At 39.8% G+C, this 24,474-nt stretch overlaps 1 protein-coding gene across 1 annotated transcript; it reads left to right on the forward strand.

Annotated features, from left to right (window-relative positions):
* Nucleotides 1-2,190: 2,190 nt before the first annotated feature.
* Nucleotides 2,191-23,779, forward strand: LOC311520762 (2'-5'-oligoadenylate synthase 1-like). The gene is made up of 9 exons (XM_084628517.1): nucleotides 2,191-2,406; nucleotides 2,682-2,841; nucleotides 3,914-4,100; nucleotides 7,226-7,416; nucleotides 8,774-8,934; nucleotides 12,100-12,224; nucleotides 14,484-14,673; nucleotides 19,717-19,926; nucleotides 22,498-23,779. Exons 1-9 carry the CDS (start codon nucleotides 2,399-2,401, stop codon nucleotides 22,652-22,654), a joined length of 1,389 nt encoding a protein of 462 aa, XP_084484643.1. The 5' UTR covers nucleotides 2,191-2,398; the 3' UTR covers nucleotides 22,655-23,779.
* Nucleotides 23,780-24,474: the final 695 nt, after the last annotated feature.

Consider the following 24,474-nt stretch of genomic DNA (forward strand, 5'->3'; position numbering starts at 1 on the left):
GTGGCAAGCATATGGGCCAAGGGAAATGAGGGGAAGGGTGTATGTATTTGGGTGGCAGAAGAATATGGAATTTTTGGAGTGGAGGCGAGAGAGAGATGGTGATGGGATTTATTTTTATCCACGAAATGTGTGGTCACTTTTCATTAAAGCAGGACATTTTTCAGGGAACCCTTTGATATTTTGCTTGCATCTTGTTCATCAATGAGATGTTTCTACTTAATATTTAATTAACTGTTTCTTTGTCAAAAATACATGGAGAACCATTCTGGAAACTGCATACTATCTGGCTTCTATTGGCCTGAGTAGCTGCTGTCTTTCTGGGCAGGCCAATTGCCTAGAGAGAAGAGACTTTTTGTTGTTGCCTTTTACCTCATTCAGTAAGGACCATGACAAGGTTTAAGGACTTAGCTAATAGGAATGAATTACTCTTGACAATCTTTTTATCTTATAGTAATGGAAATTGCCTTAAGAATATGGACAAGGGAGATTCTGAAGGACACTGTGCCAGTCCTTGCAAGAACCCTTGTCTAGCTAGTTGTGTGGAGAGCTACTATGAGATCACTAGAAAAAGCCAGCCAGAAATGAAGGATTGGGCTGAGGGCCATGGAACTACTGTTGGCTGCTGTCCTTACTCTGTTGGAGCTCAGAAGACTGAGAGAGAGAGGTGCATATAGACAGTTTTGGTGTATTTAGGGTACTTCAGCTGAGAACTGTATTGGGAACCAGGAGATCTTCTGTTTGACTGGTCATGAGCAGTTGGAAGCTAGTGAAGGAGAATATTTGTTAAAATGAGCCACCACGTATGGGGGAAGAGAGAGAACACAGATTTATACTGCGTCATGCTCATCAGAGTGGGCTATGCTCAGTGTGTGGTGCTCAACATAGAAGCACCCAGCAAACCCACAACACAGAGATCCCATTCTTCCTTTTCTGGACTGAAAACCAAGCTACCGGAGGCTTCTTGGGTAGGCAAGCAAGCCATGCCAGCAGCCACAGCCAGCCAAATAGCAGCTGTTTCTGGTTATCTGACACTTCATGTAGCTCAGAGAGCTTTTTTGTTTCCTTTCTGCTTTTTTCCCCCTTATTATCTTGATCTGATTTTTGTAGGCCGGGGATGTGCACAGCCTATGACTCAGGACTGACATATAGTAGCTAGTAGAGATGGACTTTCCCCATATTGGGTGTTACTCATGTTTATATCATAGCGTTGTGTGATGCCTTCATTAACTTGTGCTTTGGTGACAGAAATGTCAACAGAAAAAAATTTACTGACAAGTAACTAGTACTTACTGACTGAATAATTATTTTGTTTACTCTCACCGATGTGGGTAGGTAGAATACTGCCCTCCCTCACATATAAATATAATGTCAAAACAGCACTTGTCCCAAACCAGCAAGTAAGAGAAGGGCTCTTAATTTCTTAAAATAGTGTGTATAGTTCTTAGTCTTTTCTCTCAAGTTCACTCTGGGGATATACTCTGACCCATGTGGGTTTTTAAAGTCTGCTTTTTTTAAAGTATGAATATGTGACAAAAACAGCAATGACAATATGTTAAAAGAAGACTCATTATGTATAGTAAAATACCATTGTATGGGAGAGAACACACTAATGTCTGTCTGACTCTCCCTGTGAAATACACAGCAAGTAGTAGGACTTTGACACAAGTCATCCTGTCAAAACTACCAATACTTGTTACACAATATATAACCTGTGCAACTCTCTGTTGCTGGATATTATTGGACATTCAAACTGGTTTTATGTACAGAAGAAATGTTGGTGAGAACACCAGTGTTACCTGGTATACTTTCCACAAAATGCCAAAGAATCTATGTTCCAGAGACCAGGCAAAAGAGATCTTAGTTTAACATCTAACATAATAAATGAACCTTGAACAGTGCAAGACTTATAATGCTCCACTGTCAGCATAGGCTGAGAGTCTAAGAACAGAAGCTGAGACCACAGCTTGTCAGTTTCTGGTTCAGGTTTAAGTGTTTCCAGAATCATGTTAACCTGCATAGAAAGCATGGGTACTTTTATTTTCACATCATGCACGTCTCTTCATGCTTTTGAAAAACTCTCGTCACACACGGAATCATTAATAAGATGGTCTCATTCTGGTGACATGCAAACTACAAGTCCCACAATGCTCTGCAGCTGGGGAGTAGTGCAGAAATGCTTTCAGCCTTCACATGGAGGTAACTGGGAAACGAAGAAATAAACACACTTGCCATGAAGTGCAAGTATCTGTTTTTGCAAAAGTAAAAGAAATCTTCTTTGACAGGGGCCTGTACCAGGAAAGTTCTTTCAGTGTGATAAACTCCTTTTTGAATGGGTATGCATGAAAAAGAAAATTAATGGAAAGAAACCAGGGCTTCTGTACAGCTTATTCTTCAGAAAATGTTTAGGTAGGTAATTCAGGAGTGTTCTCCTTTTTTTTCCCTTTGTACAATAGAAGCTATTATTAATATATCACTAACTTTATCAGCATTTTATTAGACTAAAGTTTGACTAAACAAGTTTTGAAACCATTTTGGTAAATACTGCAAATATCAGTGCAATATACTTTGAATCACTATCCTAACCACAGCTCTGTTCAGAGGTTTATACTGTTTTTCAAATGTATAAAATAATTCTGTGCCCCCCTTGGAGTAAAGTCTTACTTTTATTTCTTTTTGTAAAGGGTGGGGTCTCTAAAATCCTACAACTGTGAGCAATGTGGGAATGATTTTGTCAGTCGCACTGCCTTGAGGTATCATTTCCGAGCAAAACATCTTGGAAAAGTTCACTGTGAAAAATGTGGTAGGGAAGTTTTGAGAAAAACACTTCAGGACCATGAAGCGGTAAGGCTGTTTGAGAGCTCTGATTCTGTCTCTTTTCTCACAACTGGGATTTTATTGGTTCCCAGTCTCTGCTCTTCCTTTTGTATGTTTAGTATGTTTTTACTTTTCTTTCAATAGAGACATTTACACTGGAACAGAAAGGACATCTTGTCATTGAAAAATGGCTTATATATGCATAGTAAATATATATATATGATCGTCTGACTGCAGTATTGGTGGAAATCCTGCCCTAGCATGTGGATAGATAAAATAACCCAATAGATTTTATTATCTCTAATTTCTGTGCTCAGTGCGTTTCAAGTATGGTCTGTCTGTAGGTGTTTCACACCCAGTGTAAAAGCAACAGCCATTTAGTTTGTTACAGTGCCACCCCTGCCAAGGAAACCTTGATTAGCTTTATATAAAACTATAAAGAAAATCAAAGGAACCTCTGTGGATTGACTGAAGTCCTGTCCAGCTCAGACATAGCATGGAAGAGAATGAGCTCTGGTGCTTATGGAAGCTCCCACTGCAAACACTAAAGTATGGATTTTATCAGAAGACATTTCTTAAAAAATAATTCCTTTAGGTGGTTTTCTCTTAATCTCATGAATACTTTTCTTATTTGGACTGTCAAGTTCCTATAAGTGGAAGGAAATGTGGCACTGTGCTGTGGTCCAATTGACTACTGCTTGCCACCATGGAGGTGACTTTATTTCACTGCTGCTATATTTACAAAAGTCACCAATGAAAAGTCCACATCCCCTGCAGATACCACATAGTTACCACTGTTCTTTCCTATTCTAAGTATAGTGTCTCAAATAATTCCTATATACATTTTATTTTAAATCATGGCAAGCTTCAAGGTGGATGTCTAAAAATGGAATTATTGGAGCTGTTGCTATTTTTTTTTATTATATATGCTTTATGAATATGGCCCACTGTCTTTTCCCATATAGTGTGTTTTAAAAATGTTGAAGTTTGTCTTGAAATGAGCTCCTGGAGGTACTTCCAATTCACTGTATTAGCCAGCCTCTTTTTTCCATATCCAACTTACTCCTATGTATGATGTGCCCCATCTTCCCTTTAACAGGCCAACCATGAAAGGATGACTGCTGAAAAACAAGGGTGTTTCTGGGACATGCCTCCAAAGAGGGAAGCAAAATTTGTGGCCATGGAAATGTCTACCTCCTGTAGGATGTGCCCCAGGCAATTTGGAACAATCCACAGCAGGGAACACCATGAGAAACAAGATCATCACTTCACAGCCAGCAAAAGAGGTACCGCAGCTGCTCGGAACAGACGGGAAGTTTTGCTAGAGTGCTCTGGCCATTAGGGAGGGAGCATCAAGGGCTAACTAACATAAGTGTCAAATGCTTTCACTGGTGAGATCACTCCCAAGATGGTTAATTTTCCTTGACCATTTGACTCTTATCCAGCAAAACTCTTCCTGAAAGAGCACCGAGTTGTGTGGGGTGCTGATTGTTCTCAATGCCCACTGTAGTTGATAGGAGTTGAGGGTATGTAGCACTGTGCAGGATGGGACACTCACACTGGTAACTCTAGTTACTGGTAACCAACTAGTTACAACTAGTGTGTCTGGTGAGGACTTGTGGTGGCGGTGGTTACAATGAATCTCCTCATTTTGCAGTTATGAAATGTAATACCTCCTTGCTTTGAGACTGTCTACAGGGCTGGGCATTAACATTTTTGGTATAAATAAATAGATATGGCACAATGTTCCGCTAGTAAATGAATCTACATCAGAAGCTACAGAACAAAAAGCGTATTGAAAATAGACATCATCATTAGTTTGTGTTCACTGTCACGACCTTGTCTTACCCAACCCTCCCTTAGCCATCAGGCTTGTTATTTTAAATGTTGGAGAGGGATATGGATAAGAAATAGCTTGTGCTATTGTCCTCATCCACATTTTGTACTTCTCTGGCAATGAAGCTCCCTTGGAATTTTCTTAGTGCTTGATCAGTTTGTAGACATTCTTCACACACGTGGAAAGTGTGTGGGTTTGTTTTTTTTTATTAGAGGCCTTTAGGAAAGGCACCCTACAGCCAAACACATTTTTTGGCATATAAGCTGCAGTTCTATTAAATAAATAACAACCACACAGTAACCAAACATAAAAGTGGAATGTGTAATTCTTACAGTAACGGGCCAGCTGCCACAGAAACAAGCTGCTGTTTGATCCAATCAGTGTTTGCTGACCCAAAGGTTATAAAATCATTGCTTCAAGCCATCTGAAAACCATCTGGCCCACTAAGACGTGGGTGATAGACATGACCATAAAACCAAAACCTCGAGTCCCATAAAGAAGATTGGAGCAGCCCCTAGGCTGAACTCCCAGCAGTCTCCTCCAGTAGATATGACTATCTTTATGGCTGTCCCCTTGTTGCAACAATTTAGTCTTGGAGAGGACTATTTCTCGCTCCAAACGCTCTCAGCCAAAACTGGCCTGACTTTTCCTACCTGTAAAAACTACACTACCATCAGATGCTGCTAGCAGCTGCTTGCTTGGCATCCCACCAAGCCAACCACTCACAAATACCTCTCCTGTCATAATCGAATGCCCGGGATAAAAATGCCATAACTGATGTCCAACAAATGCCCTTTGCAGGCCTAGGCAAGCACATGATACACCAGTGCTCAAAGCCTTTCTCATTTCTCAGTCTACATTTTCACGAGCCTGTTTACCACAATAGCCAAGGAAACTCCTTTCCATATCTGGGCTATGTCATTTTGTAACCAGCACCATAAGGCTCAGGAAGGCACAACCGCTCTGCACACAAGACCTAACAATCTAGCTAATCTTTGTAAATAGTTTAGGGTGACTTTAACGAACTATTAGCCTTCCTATCTGTTCCCTTCATTGATCAACCTTCACGGCTGGGAAGTGAGACACTCTAGTCTCTACTGATTACTGTGCCCAGGTGTGTAATATATTATTTGGTTCCTCTGTTTTCTCCTATGCCAGTAGAATCCCAAGAGACTCTGTGGTGGAACAAATTGTTTAAATCAAGGCTTTCCAATGCCTGAATCTGCTAAGGCTGAGAAACAAAACATTGTCCAGGTCGTGTGCCATGCACAATAGGTCACATCCATGTCTTTCCATTCTAACAAGATGCTAAATAGTTCAAAGGAAAATGACAATCACCTGGGCATGGCCTTATCAGAATGCTGAAAGCCCCATCAAATCAAAAGCATTAGAGTGAACCAGCAATAAATAAAAAGCTGCCTTCATACCACAGGCAGGGGGCATGTGATTAAAAGATGGTTACTTTACTGAGCAATTCTGCAACTCAATGAGATTGTTATTCAAACCCTTCCATGTATAGGCCAAATGATGAATCAGTCCAGACTTTCTTGGCACCACCGCCAGTTATGAAATCTTCAAATTGTTAAAGGGCCCCGTCAGAAGTCCTGTCACTAGAACAGATCTCACTTCACCAGCTTTCTTTTCCCTTACAAATTCTGGAAGAGTAGATAACTTCAAATTATCTGACAGAATCCTTTACCCATGATGAGGCATTCTAAAGCTCCTTTTTAAAACCCCCACCACAGAATTCCACCTACCGTCTGATCGTGCAACCCTGTAATAACACCAGTAGGGAAAGCAAATTAACATGAGCATGGGATCCTTTGTCCTTAAAGAATCCTGTTTTAGGGCCTCCTGGTGGTTGGCCAACCTTCCCATTTTTCTTGCCCTTGCTAGGACCTGTGTCCTTCCAATAAGAACTTCTCCCACATGCCCTCACTGCACTTGGAGAATTTGTGCAAGAATCTCCATAGCTGTTTTCAGCAGGTGCCTCTCCAAGAGGGCCAATAAAACTCTTTGCCTCTCCCAGTGTGTTCCTAGCCTCCTGGTACTGGGAGGACACTGTCTGTAATCTGCTACGGAATAGGCCAGAAAGAGATCCATATAAACCCACAGCTGGATATAGTGGGTGTGGAAGAAGATTTTAACTGTGGTATTTGGGGTAAACTTGAGAAGGGGAAGCAGATAATCTGGGAATGAGGAATTTGTAATAGTTAAGATGAGAGAGAGAGAGAGGGGAGAGAGAAAAGGTGTGTGCTCGGGTTTTAGCAGTGAAGATTAAAAGGAAGAGGCAGATTTAGAGACAGTGTAGTGGAAAAATGTCAGGTTTTGAGGTATTATACTAATGATTTTTTACTTTACACAACATCACTTGTGGGTCCTTGGGCATTGAGTACTAGCTATCTGCCACAGCTGATTAAAAGAAAGCAAGGAATTTATAGCATTATTATTATATTACAATCATATCTGTTCTGGAGATGAATTTTACTCAGTTTGAAATGACCACGAAATGAGAGCTTCTTAAGTCCTTTTCAAGCAAATTAGTGATCAGACTTTAATTTACTTTCTCTGCAGCTCAAATGGCCACTGGATTGTCACCTGGTAATATCTTGGATTATAAAAATCCAACAGAACTAAAGAGATTTGTAGAAGAAAAGCTTCGACCCATTCCAGGCCCTGCAAGCATTGCCTGTGCAACAGAAATAGAGGCAGTTATTAATTTGCTCAAGGAATGCTTTCCATTACCAGTAGCTCGGCTCATTAAGGTAAACATGATTTCCTCTTTTTATTGCGGTTCAACAAAATAGCATTTCCTTCACTTGGCAAGGTGTTGCAGTCCGTATGTATCTGTACCACACGTTCCTCTTGTGTCCCAAGAGTCCAGAAGGAGTGATCTCATAAACAGTGAATTTCCTTTTGGTTTAGATTCAAGTTTGACCCTTAGCATTATTTGGATCCACCATATTTTCTGAGGATTTAATCCTTTTAAAAGACTAGCATTTAGTTTCTTGCATCTAAATATGAGTTGAGCCTATGGTAATAATCTTTCCTCTACCTGTAATTGCTCTTTTAGACCAATTATACTAATTGTGTAAATCTGGATTTACACAATTTTTTAAGGCAAATTACTGGCTCATTTAGTTCTCCAGAGGTCCTAAAGTGACATCCCTAGAGACTGAATATTCTCACAGGACTGATGTAGTACAGTATCAACTTCCCCGTAACACCTTGTCATTGTACATCAACTTTATTCTGAAGGAACCATTTTTAGGGGTGAGACGGCAATTCGACTTCCATACCCATTCCATATGAAGCCTGTTTACCAAGAAATTAGTGGTGCATTTCTGTTGCAGACAACTGTCTGCTAAGAACTGGCCTGAGATTTCTAACTGATTATAAACACCCCTACCTGTAGTGTGGCCATTGCATTATTGTAAGAATGCTCTCAGTACCAAATATATGAGGATGTACTCATTAGCATGAGTAGGGGTTGCCTAGTTGGGCCCTATGCTCTTACTACAGTGACTGTAGCAAGCAGAGCTCTAGATGTGTATTGATAGATATGCTCTAGTTTAAAATGTACTTAACAAAATAAAGAGAATGCGTTTGGCACCCAACATTGGGATGCGATTTTTATTAGGTTAGAATCTGTTAGTTACTAATAAGTACTTCTGCATTAGAAAATAAACTCTTTTTTGACACCAAATTTCAAAAAGGCTCTCACTGCCTTTCTCCTCTGCCTCCCCCCAAACCTCCTCAACATGGTTGACTACAATTTGAATACTTGCATAAACCATATTCAACACCCAGTGAAGAAAACTTGATTTGCCCTTGTGATTTGGGTGTTGAACCCAATTCCATTCCTATAGTATATACCACCAATGATACTGTGAATCCTGTTACTAGTATAGGGCCTGATCCAAAGTCCATTTGAAAGACCCAGGGTTCAGGCCCACCTTGTGTCTCACCTTAGTATCATGTAAACTATAAATTACTTGCAAGTAGGTAGACAAGACAGTCTAAGACATTACAGAAGGCCTGCTTTACCAACATTGCAAAAATGTCCTGTTTACAGAAAAAAATCAAGCGCTAATCATCTTTCTGGCCTATCTTACATAACAGGGAGGCTCATATATAAAAGGAACTGATACACAAGGTTGTTCTGATGTTGATATAGTGCTATTTAGTGAAGCCTTTGAAAATCTAGAAGACTGCAAAAAGAAACTGCCAGAAGTTATAAATGATCTTGGAAAAAGACTGAAGAAATCTTCATGGGCCAGCAGGTTTGGATCATGATGGTTGTATGTATTTTCTATGTTTAGTTAGTATTAGAGCTTTTACTTGCTCCAGATGTTACACAGGCATCTGAAGATGTGATCCCCCCCTAGACTGCCGACTTCACAGAGCACAGCAAAATCAGAAAATAAAATGGATAAAATCAAACTAGAAAACTGGACACAAAATGGTGTGTGTACCAATACAGACATTGATAAAATTGCCATTAGAGATTTATAAGGTAGATCACACCGTCTTGTCAAGCCTTAATGATTCATCATTTTCTCCCACTTTGCACCTTCACCCTCTAGTTTCTATAGCATGAATGAGAGCAACTGAATGGGACTCCATACAGACCATTCATCTATAATGTGAAGTACTGTGCTCCTCCCTCACTTCAGTGAGCTTGTCTAGAGACGAAACATGCCCTATCCACAGTGCAAACAAATACTAAGTATCTCACTGCTTTGGCTAACCATGACACATGGTGATCCATGGTGTGTGTGTGTGTGTGGGGGGGGATACATGGAGACAGCAAACCTGGGTTTCAGGGGACGTTGTCTGCTGCGCAGGAGCAGGGTGTATTTTATACTCCCTGGCTGTGGGATTTTGAGGTTGTGGAAAGAGATGCGGCGATATTGCCAGTGATTAATTGTTTTAGTATGAAAGCCAAAGAGTGTCCCCTAAATATTTTTTCTCTAGTGGAGATCCCATCCAACCCAAAATGCACATGGGTTTTGTTTCCCATAAGAAGCCTCATAAAACACATTTGGGATCCTGTTTTAGATCGACCTGTTTTTATATTTAATCTTAATCCAACCTAGTGTCACTCCAAAAACTGCATCTAAATACTCCCTCTAGGGAGGAGGCACTGAGATTGTGGTGGGACAAGTTAGAGGGGAGAACTGAGGTCTATGAGTTACGGAGGACTGGGTGACGGGATGAGCAATAAAATATAGAGGTTTTTCACTCTAGGTCAGGGATTTGAATCCATCCAAACAGAAGGGACATGAAGTTGTTAACATGGCTATGTGGCAACCTATGTGAAATACGTTTTGTGGTCCTTTCCAGATTCCAGTGGAGAGGTGCTCGCATCCCAAGAATGACCATGACAATAGAGAGTTATTGGCAGTCTTGAATGAGAGGTCAAGGCTTGAATTGCCATGGAAACAGGCCATTTTGCCAAAAGAGGCAGCCCCTCCAGTTCTGAGCTGAGGCACACTGCTGAGCAAAGTGTGGAAGCTTGCACCGCTACTTCCCGTGTTGTGCCTGTTCAGTGAACAAAGGGATGTGTGGCGTCCCTGGGGTCTGTAATCTGGTATCTTTCATACTCCATGTTTTAGAGACCGTCCACGATGTCAATGTGGGCAGCCACAAAGCATGACCCACGCTGTTGAGGACGGCAAAATGACTCAACTTCCTGGAGGTCTTTGAGCCTTGAGCATCATTGATAAGAAAGCGGTGGCTGGCTTGGCCAGACTGCATACGCCAAATGATAGCTCCATACTGCATGAGCATTAATTTGTACACACTCATAATACATTTATATAAATAAACCCATGGCCTATGCCTTTTAAGTGGAAATTAATTTTAAAAACTAGAGAGGATATTAAGACACATTTTGTAGGCTCTTAAAAATATCTCCAGTTTGCATCGCTAGGTGTGGTGAAATATGTCTTGTGTGTGTTTGTTCAGTATCATTCATTTTCATAGCCCTTCAGTTGTCCTTTCTAGCTGTGAATAAGTCTACACTGGGAGTGCTTTGCTATACCAGTATACTGCACTTGCAAAATATTCCTAGTGTGGATGCAGCTTATAGTGGCAATACTGCACTTTTGCCACAGTTCCCACTGACTTCAGCTATATCTGGGAGTGCTCAGCACTCTGCAAATCAAACGTCGGGGCCTCAAGTCAAGCACTCAGAAAAGGAGGAATAGACCATTTGTGATCACCTGTGAAAAGCTGATTAAGTGACTTGCCTAGCAATACATAAGGACTCTGGGGCAGAGACAGGGATAGAATGCAGTTCTCTAGGGCAGAATTCAGCTTGTGGAAAATTAGTATATGATAATGTAATTAAAGACTGTATCATACTGCATACTCTCAGGGGGAGCACAGGCAACCTTAATTCTGACATTTCTGAACTTTGCACTGCTTGACTTCGTAATTGAATGATGATCTTTTATCATAGTTGTTGTGTATAATTACTTAGTATTTTTCTCCAGTTTTCTTTTTTAAAACTTTTTAATGTGGCATCTTATTGACATCAGCAGGGTTGGAACGTTTAGCTCAACTACACCGACCTCTGCCACGTTGACTAACAGAGTAACTGGTGGCAGTAATAGGTTAATAGCCTCTGTGTGGAGTAGTATGAGAGGGGGCTGGGACACACATACTTTGCCAGTGGGTTTCACAGATATTTGCTGACTGCAGAGGAGTGGTGAGACTCAGGAAACTTGGGTTCCATTGTTCTCAAATAGACACCGTGGGTGGGGGGTGGGGGGTTCATTCTCTAATAGTCACAGACTGTCTGTTCTTCCCCAAAACTGGACCTATGAAGGTACATGTGGTGATCTCTAGGTTTTTTGTATGTAGCTGTCTGTACGGTTCCACTGTTGAAGTTGATCATGGTGTCCAGGAAGTGGAGACTGATATAGGAGTGTTCCAGAGGGGGTTTTAATGGACAGGTGGTGTAGTCTGTCTGTCTTGGCATTTCCTCTTATTTTTACCACCCAGCAGCAAAAAGGAAGAATATGACAAAGCCACTTACACTGCCAGCTAGTTTGAGAAATTGACCTTCGTTTCCTATTAACGTGAGGTTTTGCATCTTATACATGTCAGTATATGTATTGCTATGAGATATTTATAAATTACTAGCTTTATAAAAGAAATACGAAGGGCCAGACTGGCCACTGGTGCAAACAAGCATGAGTTTTCTGACTTTAGTGGTGTTTAATTCATTTACACTGGTGGCTAATTTGGCCCTGAGACTTCCGTGTGGCCTTTTGCAAATATCATACAGGCTGATATTTATTTTTATTTCTGAGGGAGGAGACTTTCCAGCCACCTTCCTCCATCCTTACTACACAGTAGAAAGGATTTAAACCTTTGAACCCTTCCTTCCCCCAGTATTACTGTTCAGTAATATATTTTTTATCTAATGCTTGTTTTAGGATAATGATGGAGAAAAGGACCCATTTATCCTTACGGTTTCATTTCAAGTGCTATAAGAATCACCATGGTCACTCATTTGATATCATGCCTTGCTATGACATGCTGGGGCCTGCACCATCAAGAGGTAGGGGATGAATGTTTTCCTTTGGGGAGAAACTTTCTTTATCAGGGAATGATCACTCATGACCATTTATACCCATCATATAGCTCTATAAATTGCATAATGTTTCAGCTCTGCCTTGTGACATCCAGGCTATAGATCTATTTTAGTGTTGACAGTTATAGTAGTCTCCGTAGACTGTACTGTGAGAGAATTTGGGGGAAATGGCACTTTTGCCTCACTACTTGCTAATGATTGTGATGCTTTTAAACTCCAAGCACTTTCCCATACATACATACACAAACACACTCTCTCTCTTTATGCAGGAACCATCAAACACCTGTAAACTAGGTATTCAGATGCAATGTCTAATTTGTGCAGTTCTTACTGTACTGAGTTAATAGATTCCATTCCATAATGTATTTCTAGATATACTTCATATCTCTTCTTAACAACTTTAGATGTACGAGAATCATTGGATCTTCATTTGGCATAAAGGGCTTGATTTTCAAAAGTGACATAGCCATTGTGGGTATGTCTACACTGCAGTTGGGAGCTGTGAGCTAGCTTACTACTAATAGGAATGAAGCTATAACAGCACAAGCTTGCCATTTGGCATCCTGGGTGGGCTTGTGATCTGGTCCCATTTTTCTGCTGCCTGTGTGCTATGGCTTCTCTGCTATTTTTAATGAGCTAGTTTGAACAAAGCTAAGGAGGGTTTGCCTACACATGCTGCAATCACACCTCCAACTGCAGTGTACACATACCCTGTGTGTGCAATATCTGCAGTTGCACGCATAAATCAGGTACGTATATAGGTCACTGATTCAGAGCAATCTGGATCGTTTGGTAAACTGTGGGCAGACAAACAATACGTGTTTTCATATGACCAAATGTAAATGTATACATCTGGTGACAAAGAATATACGCCACACTTACAGAATGAGGGACTCTATCCCTGGAAGCAGTGGTTCTGAAAAAGATTTGGGGGTGGGGGCGAATAATGGGCTGAACAGTTTGATGCTGTTGCCAAAAGAGTTAACGCTATCCTGAAATGCATAAACAGGGGAGTCTTGCATAGGAATAGAAAATTATTTTACCACTACATTTAGCACTGGTGTGATGGCCACTGGAATACTGCTTCCAGTTCTGGTGCCTACAATTCAAGAAGGATGTTGATAAATTGGAGACAGTTCAGAGAAGAGCCAAGAGAATGATTAAAGGATTGGAAAGCATGCCTTATAGTGACAGACTCAGAACTCAATTTATTTAGCTTAATAAAGGGTCAGTTAAGGGGTGACTTAATTACAGTCTGTAAGTATCTACATGGGGAACAAATATTTAGTAAAGGGCTCTTCAGTCTAGCAGAGAAAGGTGTAACACAGTCCAACGGCTGGAAGTTGAAGCTAGAAAAATTCAAACTGGAAATAAGGTGTAAATTTTAACAATCAGAGTAATTAAGCATGGGAACAATTTACCAAAGGCAGTGGTGGAATTTCTATCACTGCCAATTTCTGAATCAAGATTGGATATTTTTCTAAGAGAGATGCACTAGGAATTATTTTGGGGAAGTTCTGTGGCCTGTGTTGTACAGGAAGTCAGATTAGAAGATCACAATGTTCCCTTCTGGCCTGGGAATCTTTGAATCTATGAAAAACATGCAAATAAATAATTAGTCACAACTAACTGTTGACATAGTTGATGTTCATGTAGTCTGAATAACTGTATGCACATCGTGCAAATTTTTTTTGTACATTCAATAATGTATATTTTTTAAAAATTGGCCCCAATTTTTAACTTTAAAAATCATTATTATAATTTGCCTTTTTCCACACAGATAGTGGAACAAACTAAAATAATGATGCCCAAATCAGAAACTTTCCTAATAGGGGAGCATTATTTTAATCGTGTGTGTATGCATATGCAGAATGTATAACCGCTATCAACCAGAAAATATCTATATCTATATATCAATCTATATTAGGAGAGGGGGAGGAAAAAACCCACACAACCCACTACCAGTTTTTTGGATAATCTCTTGCATAGAAGATTAAATCTCTTTGTGAAACAAAATATTCTCCTAATAACATTACTGGATCTTGCATGTTTTTGTATGCCACCAAACCTGGAATGAATTTAGTCTGGACATAAAGTGGGCTTGTTAATGTTATGGACTTGTGCAATATTTAACAGGATTTTATAGCTGTTATGAAACCTCACTATTTAAAACAAAAAAGTAAAATATTAGGGAATGCAGTCTTAGCCTTTTCTTGGTGTTAACAGGTTTAAAACAGAGCTTTTACCACAAGATCTATCTCTGTAATGACACTGATGAAATCCAGCTGTACTCAATGTCCTTGCTGCAGTACCAGGTTGAGTTTATCAAGGCATCTACCATGGTGGTGAAGGACCTGATTCGTTTGGTTAAGCACTGGTTCAGGACTTCATTTGCTAAACCAACAGCACAAAATAAGTATGTAACTAACACTTGAGCCTCTTTTCCTTTTAACATCCTTATGTTTTTGAAGACTGAACAGTGAGTACTGTATAATGGATTTTACATAATGTGTGTATTATGCTTCTCCGCTACATCTTACTGGCTGTTTTATAACTGAACTAGAATGTGATCCAATTAGACAGTGCCCTCGAGCAAGAAGATGGAGAGGCGCACAGCTGTGCTAGTGCGATTAATATATTGGCATGGCATTCTCTTTTTCCAATTAAAGTGACTCACTGTTGATTGGCATAAAGGACCCTCCACCTTTCCGGCTGACAAGACAACTTCTGCAAATGCATGACTTGGTGGACTTTTCAAACCTTTCCAAACCAAATAGAGTAGAAATCTGGCACACACTGTTTAAACGGTGTGTAGCAAATCAGCTGAGTAAGCAGAGCCTTTTACAATAAGTAGCTTCTGCTTATTTATGAATTACTGTTCTGAACAATTAACCTAGTCTGTAGGTGGAACATACATTCTGGAGACTAAAGTGAAGGAAGAATGGTTTTGTAGATAACACACTTGATCGGAACTCAGGAGATCTCTGTTCCATCTTCAGTTCTGCTTTAGTGTTCCTGTGTGACCTGGGGCAAGTCAGTTAATCTTTCTGTGCTTCAGTTCCTGGAATGCGTTGCCTAGGGAGGTGGTGGAATCTCCTTCCTTAGAAGTTTTTAAGGTCAGGCTTGACAAAGCCCTGGCTGGGATGATTTAATTGGGGATTGGTCCTGCTTTTGAGCAGGGGGTTGGACTAGATGACCTCCTGAGGTCCCTTCCAACCCTGATATTCTATGATTCTATGATTCCTGTCTATGAAATAGGGCTATAATAATAATACTTCCTTAGGTCACAGCGATCTTGTGAGGATAAATTCATTAATGTTTGTGACACACCAGATACTACTGCAGTGGAAGCCATAAAAGAAACAAAAAGTGTGTTTGTTGCACTCTGCCCACTGTGACCTTCATGTGGTTGTCTGTCTTCTCTGTTTAGATTATCGCTGCTGTCTCATCTGTTCAGGAAGGACAAGCACTAATGGCCATTTAAACTATTTAAGAAACTACTTTTGTGACTCACTATATAATAAACACTATCTGGATAGAAACCCTATCTGTAGCATGTGATTTCTAGAATACCATATGTTTTTCTTGCTCTACCCCCTTTCAGAGCAGTTAGATGTAGGCATACGTGCCTCTATGTATCACTTTTTTTAAAAGTAACAGCAACATGGTCTACTAACTGCTTCTGTCTTCCTCTTCTGAGCTGTGTGATCCCCTCTTACTATATATCCCCCGGCTTCTGACTCATTCAGATGATGAACTGAAAAATCCGTGCAACCATAATTTCTTCCAACAAAATGCCCAAGGCAGGTATACCATGAAGGGTTACACCAAACATGTTTGTTTGACAGCTAGAAAGTCTCTGATGTGCAGTGACCTAGACAAACTTGGGCACAGGACTAAATATTTTTTATCAAATTCAGCATAAATTTATTTTCTAAGCAACTAATCCAAATTTAGCAGGTAACTAGCAGATAACTGCTATTAATATTGATCCTCACAGACACATGATTGATTGGTAAAATAAGAAGCTCCTGTACTTAAAAAAAACAAAAACAAAACAAAAACACCTTTCACGCTCAGAGTGAACCTGAATCTAGAAATGGGCTTGATATACAAAGTTTGGATCTGGATTCAAACTGTCCTAACGTGGGTGGTTTGGATCTGGGTTTTGGTGTCTGGCTATCTAAATCTGAAACAAAACTACTGCGGGACTTTAAAAAGTTGGTCACTTTACATTTTCTTTTGTTCACTTCTGCCTTTGCAATTACAAACTGTGTCTGACAGATTTTTTCACATTCCATTTCTGACGTGAACACAATCATCCTCACTTCTTGGGATGATTGTTCACTCTAATCCTGAACTCCAAATCTGCTGACTCATCACTGATGTCAGCTCTTTCCTCTTTAGCTGTTTTCAGATGGGCCAGATTCACGTCAGGATCTGGAAAAACAGCACCAGCAGCCAACAGTTTGCCAAGGGGGGAGGAGGGCTCCAATGGCCCTACAGCCAGCCTGCTTTTTGCATAAAAAATAGCCAGCGCTGCCCATAGTAGTAGTGTGACTTGGGGTGATTGGTGCATTTCCCTATTAGCCTCCTCTGGCAGGGCTCTGATGAAGTCCCCTGTGGAAACTAAAGCTCCCTTCTCCAAGGGAACGAAATATGCTTTACCTCTCTGCCCGTTGGGAAGGGCATTTAGCATCTTCCTGCAGTACTGGAGGTGCATCTGGTCTCAAGTGGTGCTGAGGGTAAGTTTTGTATGCCGAGTAAAGCTGATGTGTAAGTGAAAGATTCTGTGCATCTTGCTGGGTGGCTGAGGAAGTGACAGTGGTGTCATGATATGAAAAAAGTCATGAATTACACTGGTGCTGTTTGCTTTACCTCCTTGCACTAGCTGAGGGATAGAGTAGATGAGCTACTAGATTATAGACATGGCAAAGACCTATGTGTCAAGACTGGCCAATGAAAGAATGACCCCTCCTTGACATTGAGAGGAAAAGATTGTTTTGCTAGTGACTGATTCTTCATTGCACCAAACCACTCCTGCCTCTTGGGCTGATTGCAATTCCCCTCATGTCTGCAAGAGGTAGAAGCTCTTTTCATTTATCATAGATATTCAGTCAGTGTTGGGAATACATTTCACCTAATATGTTTGCTGCAATAAATGTCACACTTTTATTGAGATGAGTCAGTTTAAGAGCAATATATACACAATCATATCTTGATTGCTGTGTGTACTCTGATTCAGATGTGCCAGCTAATATTTTCTCTTGTGAAGAATGTGAAAAAAAATCCTGTATGAAAGGCCAGACCAACATCCATTCTTTTGGGAAATTATTCCTTTCAATAGGAAGTATACAGTGCTTTGCTCTTTTAGTACTTCATCTGAAGCCCATACAAGCCAGTGGGGACTCTGTCCATTGATTTCTCTGGGTTTTGGGTTAAGCCCACAAGATATGTCCACATTGCAATATAAGACCAGGGTTATTAGAACTCGAGTTAGCAGACCCTAGATATGTTTACCTTGGGCTAGAGCGTCTACACTCATTTGTAATCTCAGGTTAGGAATTGTTGAAAACTGGGTCCTAAACTGAGTCCAACCACCCATATCCCAGACTCCCTAACACCTTCCCAAAATGTGGCTGCCCTAGCCCTTTGTTTCTGATGCAGTGAGGGAAAACTTGACTGTTCAGAGGACAAAGAAAATCAGCCCATGGGATTGTGGAATACTTTTGGTGGACTTCCAGAGCATGAGTCCAGTGGAGCTGTGTCTACATTGCAAAAACAATAAGGCTTGAACCTTGAGTCCTGGGTTGACTCAGACTCGGGGGTCCTGGAATCCTGGGTCCAAACCCTGGGTTGGGATGATTTACATGTAGGCAGAAGTGGAGTTAAGCTTGAGCCTGAATTTGAACCCTGGGCTTAAATTGCAGGGTAGATATACCCTTAAATTATACCAAGACTTCTTGGGTATGTCTACATTGCAATAAAACACCTTCAGCAGGGCTAAGGCTGTGGGGCTGATTAGTGTCAATGTTTGGGATCAGGCTGATGCCTGGGCTCTTGTACCCTCCCCCCTTGTGGGGTCCCAGAGTCTGGGAGCCAGCCTGAGCTTGAATGTCTGCACTACAACTGTATAGCCTCATAGCCAGAGCCCTGTGAGCCTGAGTCAGCTGACTTGGGACAGTTGCAGGTGGTTTATTGAAGTGTAGATGTTCCCTCTGAGTCTAATTTTTGTACCAGTGAAGTCAAATGGGAGTTTTGCCCTCCACTTCAATAGGAGCAGAATCGAGGCCTTAAACTGAAGCCATCTCACTTTTGGTGGTGTATGGTCTGTCTCTTTTCTTCTCCTCACCCAATGTTACAATGTAATCGGAATAAATTCTTTACAATGTAAAGAATAAATGGACACAACATTCAAAAACCGGTAGGAGAACACTTCAACCTTTCTGGCCACTCAGTAACAGATTTAAAGGTGGCAATTTTGCAACAGAAGAGCTTCAAAAACAGACTCCAACGAGAAACTGCTGAGCTTGAATTAATATGCAAACTAGATACCATTAACTTGGGTTTGAATAGAGACTGGGAGTGGCTGGGTCATTACACATATTGAATCTATTTCCCCATGTTAAGTATCCTCACACCTTCTTGTCAGCTGTCTAAATGGGCTATCTTGATTATCACTACAAAAGTTTTTTTTCTCCTGCTGATAATAGCTCAACTTAATTAATTAGCCTCTTACAGTTGGTATGGCTACTTCTACTTTTCATGTTCTGCGTGTGTGTATGTGTGTATTTATTTTTATATATATATATATATTTGTGTATGTGTAGGTATATATTTATATATGTGTGTGTGTGTGTGTGTGTGTATGTGTGTATGTATATATATATATATAATCTCTTCTTACTCTATGTTCCATTCTATGCATCCGATGAAATGGGCTGTAGCCCATGAAAGTTTATGCTCAAATAAAACTGTTAGTCTCTAAGGTGCCACAAGTACTCCTGTTCTTTTTAATGTAATCAGAGGCATTTCTGATGGTCGTAAATGGTTCCAGTTCTTTCTTTACCATATTGTTTTAGCTATTAGGCCATGGAGCTAGTGATTTGGCTTGTGACTTCTGGCATCCATGGGGCTCAGCTCGCACAGCAGAATGTATGGCATATTTTTTTATGCATTCGGTACCTGATCTGGTCACATTTGTAATTTAATCACAAAGCTGCTCTCTCCTTTTTACTGATCAATTTTCTTTATTATGCAGAATAAAATAAACTTTTCAGTGCCCCCATTGAGGGGCCTGACTGGGGACAACAGCATAATGATTGCAATGGATAACAAACAACATGAAAGTGCAAAGCTAACTTTTGTTGCTTGTTAGTGTTTGTTTTGACTTGCATTTTGTTTGTAAGAGTTTCCTGTGTAGACTTTGATGTGCTAAGCCTGTGTTCTATGAATTTAGGTTTCGCAGGCTTCCTTCTTCCTATGCTGTAGAGCTCATCACAATCTCCATCTGGCAGCTGGCAGGGAAGCCAGTCTTTTTCAGTCTGGTTCAGGGAATGAGAGCTATCCTAAAGCTTCTGGTTAGATACCCAGAAATGTGCATTGTTTGGCACAAACACTACAGCCCAAACTCTACAATTTTCAAAAAGGTGATCCAGAAGAAAACCAGGTAACTATATGACAAAATACCTACTGTCATCTTAATGTAAATATACCCACCAGACAGGCATAGCTGCAGCAGCTGAATTCTGCTTATGTCCTCAATAGTTCATGGGGAAAAGGAACTTAACTCATGGGAGGCAATGCAACTTTCCATTAAGAGATTACTAACATGCTTTAAAGAGACACACAATGTCTCCATAGTTTGTATCAAAACCTATTTACAGAGGGGCACTCCCTTTACTATTCTAGCAAGAGACTGTACACAGAAAGTGAAATTTACTCCAGTGCATATCACCTGCACAAGCGGCTAAACATTAAAGGGAAAATCTTCTGTAACTGGTTGATGGGCAGATGCATGTGAAGGAAGAAAAATGCTTCCATCTGCCCCATAGGCTATGTGGCATGAGGTCCTCCGCTGCTCCAATTGTCAGGAGAAGGGTCCCTTCTGGAAGACCTCCAAAGACATATAAACAGGCTTGAAATGATTCTGTTTTTATCAGTAAATGTTAGTAAATGTCAATTTTGCTATACGCACATAAACTGATAAAAAATTCCACTAATGATGATAAAAAATTACAGATAGACAAAGAACATGCTGCTTGAGAACTTATTAGTTTGATTTAAGAATATTTACTTTGCACGTTTTGACATGTAAAGTTGACAATTTGTGTTTTAACTGTTAAACTGTCCTTAAATAATTATCTGAACTCCTCCCCATAATTTCATCAAACTATGAAATTGAAATTAATGATAATCTGTAGAAATGCTTAAATAAACATAGACTGTCAAAATTATAAACAGAATTGAATTCTGCCAGGCCTATGTATAAGACAGGGCATTACTGTGATATCTAGAAAACATGATCCAAATTATGGAATTTACGAATGCTACTGTCAATTTCTGGCAAGCTAGAAGAGATCAACAGTCCTGCCACACTGAAGCTGCTTTTTGTATTTACTTTTAGTTACTGTGTGTGAAGTACCTAGCACAATAGGGTCCTGGTCCATGACTGGGGTCCTAGGTGCTACCATAACACACACAAATAATAGTGGTAATAACTTCTTAAAAAAATCCTAGGAAATTCCATGCAAAAAATGTATTAAGAGAACATGGAGATTCCATGATTAAATAAGTAAATCAGGAAATGACACAGTTTAAGATTTCATTGTTCTGTGATTGTACAGCTCCAGGGCATCCTGCTTAGGGCTTCAAAGTGCTCAAGCAACAAATAACAATTATGTACTGCTTGCATGTATGTTAATTTAATACATGTATTTAATGCATGTATGTCAATTTAATACATGTTATAGAGTACATTTTTATACAGCCTTAGATATATGTTGTGTAGCATCTAACTGTAGTTTTAACTTCTATACTTGCACTAACAGTACTTCCATATGATACCATCTCTCTGAATTGACTTGATAAACTTTTTTTATATGTTGAGTTCTCGTCTCTCAAAGGTATGTATTTTAATAGTTTTGTTAGCATCCGTGTGAATGTTCCTTTCAACCAATATTACAGTCTTCCAGAGGTGCAGTTCCAAGCATTAAGCAGTCAACTATGTGGCAAATAAAGGCAGTCTATAAATATGGCAGCAAATTTTCCACCATTACTCTCTATTATATATGTTATGTGTAGTATCGCTCGTAGGTACAGTTACTAAGTATCTTTCATATAAATGACTTGCATGGGCTCTGCTTGATTGGAACACAAGATGCCACGTGGGTCTAACTCTGAAGAAAAGTTGTATGGTGATATCTTGTATCATTTTTACAATGTGATCATGTAATTAATGAGACTGTATTGTCATGTATATACACAAGAGGCAGAATTAAGGATGCTCATTCAAATGTAACTTGGCATTTTCTGTCTTTTTGTATTCTGTGCAATCTTACTACTTCTTTAATATAAGGAGAATAGATTGTTTTAAACTGTAATATCAAGTTCAGGTGAATAATCCTGCATCAATAGTTCTACTGTTTGACATATTTAAAACTTTAAAGAAATAATCATGGAATAAGAGTACCTAGGGGTTGCATACATTTCCCCATGAGTCTGTCCCTTTAAATTAGTAAGTAACATGACCAGAGAAAACAGATGCTGCTATATGATTCTAAAAGCAGAAGGGATTGAAGAGTGAAAAGGTCAAACTCCTCCCAGCTTTTAGCCTCGTGTCCTGTGTATTATCAAGTTCCCCCCTTTCTTTGCTTTCTTATGTCGCAAAGACAATCAGCACATCTGTTGCGGGGGCTTAATTTATTACTTCAGAGAAGGAGGAGTAAGAAAGAAGTGGTACAAGGTGTTAAGGACAATATTACAGTAGTGATAGACTATATAAAGCAAAACGTAATGTCTGTCTACTTTCAAGCACTATATATGTCTTCAGTTATCTTGACTTTCTGACATTTTTGAAACATCAGCTTTTTTCATCTTATCACAAAGTGCTGGTTTCCAATGCTACTGGAATAGCTTTTGGTTGGTTACCCACTTACATCAGAGCTGCAGTTTGGGTCTTAGTAAATTGCTAGATCTCACCTCTTGGTATTGATCATATTGATTCTTATTTTTCTCTCAGGCCATTTGTTTTGGATCCTGCAAACCCAACATTTAATGTGTGTGAGAACAGCAATGCTTGGGATGAAGTGGCTCATGTGGCGAGACGGAGCCTCCTTAAGCCTCTTTTTAATGGTGTGCAAGCAAAGGAGCCCTGGCTTTTTACAAATGGCTGGTAAAAAACCAACCAGGCTAACGCTTTCTCTGAAGTCCTGTCAAATCGGTTTGCCAAGGCATATGAGACAAGTCTGCCACGAGGAATATTCCACTATAAAGAAATGTAAATAAAAAACAGTGGAGTGTGTGTTGTTTTCTCTCTAATCTACTTAACAATTCTTTGTCATTACTTCTGAATGAACCAGACACAATCCACTCGAGTCACAGGATTAAATCGTCTGCTACATTTTTATCCCTGTGTGAGGGACAAAGCTGAAAGAGATGCTTCCTTATATTTGTAAAGAGTTCAAACACCAGACCAAAGAGGGCAACATTTCATAGCTCCTACAACTTCCTTCCTTCACAGCTCACTAGGGAAGCACTGGAATTCCATAAAACTTTTGAGCATTGTTTACTTAAAAAAGGCCCATATAAAGAACTCACTTCTTACACAGTAAGATGACTATAACTCCATAATATCTGGCAAATCACTAGGTTGCAATAGATAAATGCTGGAAGGCTCTACACTAGGCGGTCTCACAATACATCGTTTATTTCCAGAAATTATGGCTGATATATCTTCTGAGTATAAGATGAAGGGGAGGTTGGAAAGATAATGAAGAGTGGAGATAATTTATGTATCCAGACTCTACCCATTGTATGGTCTACGGAGGCCCTAACCATTTTAGTCTGTAATGACAGACTTTTATATACAGTTGCAACATAAGTAATTGGGGCTACAGCACAGAGACCCCACCTGAAGGGGAGTTGGAAAGACTGCATTATTTGCTGGAATGATGGTTTTGCAGTGGTGGCTACTAACAACAGGAGAAACAGCATGAAATATGGGCCCTGATCCTACAAGGTGCTTAAGCATCATCAGCACCTCCCAGGGGTCAGGCTAGTGGTGAGGAAGAGACACAACTGAAACAGAACAGGAGGGAAATAAAAGTGGGAAAGTAGTCAGCATCAAAAAAAAATTTTTTTCTTGAGTAGCATGCTGTGTTAGTCTTAAGGTAGTTTATATGGTTAAATTACTTCACACTAGCACAGCAGATCATCTGGGATCCAGGATTTGGTGTCTAGTAATTTTTAATTTGGCTTTACTTTGATTCATCTATGGGCAGATAACAGCTTACATAATTGAAAGAAAGGTATGAAAAATTAAATTGTGTTGAAAAAATGGTCAAATTATTAGTCCATTTTAAGTGTCCAGTAGGACTGTTTATTTCTTCATCCAAATAAACAAATATAAAAATCAAGTTATTCCAATACTTTACCATTTACAAGCAGTTGTTTAAATACTTTTTGATGCTGAAATTATACCTTGATAGATAGGGACCAAATAGGTAGATAAACAATTGTTGTCAAATGCAAAATAGAGCATGTACTGTTTACTGATGCTGTATAAAATGTATCGTGCTCCACGAATCATTATGTTTTGAAAAGATCCTGAATGAAAGCTATTTTTTCCAAAGTGGTCCAAGCAAACTATTAGATGTTAGTGCTTTGTTAATTACAGTTGAATTTGTTCTGACAGTGTGAACACCACAGTGTCTCTCTCATGCTGAGAAAATAAAAATTCATAGTGTTCCATTATCTTGTATTTGTTTTAATAACATAATTGGCAAGAGTTCACTGTCTGAGATGTTAAATTGCATTGGTATATGTTTCTCAACGTGTTGCTTTAAGATGCATTTCTGCTTTCACCACAGATGCTTTCACTTGAGGGTTCTCTCAGTAGCAAAAAGTGAGAATTAAAAGCACCTTGCTGCTCCCCAGCACAGACTTCACTCCCAGCTGCTGCTACTTTTGAAGAAGCTGTTTTCTTTTCTATTCTCCT

This window comes from Lepidochelys olivacea (assembly GCF_965140295.1).
Source record: "Lepidochelys olivacea isolate rLepOli2 genome assembly, chromosome: 5".
NCBI classification, from domain to species: Eukaryota; Metazoa; Chordata; order Testudines; family Cheloniidae; genus Lepidochelys; species Lepidochelys olivacea.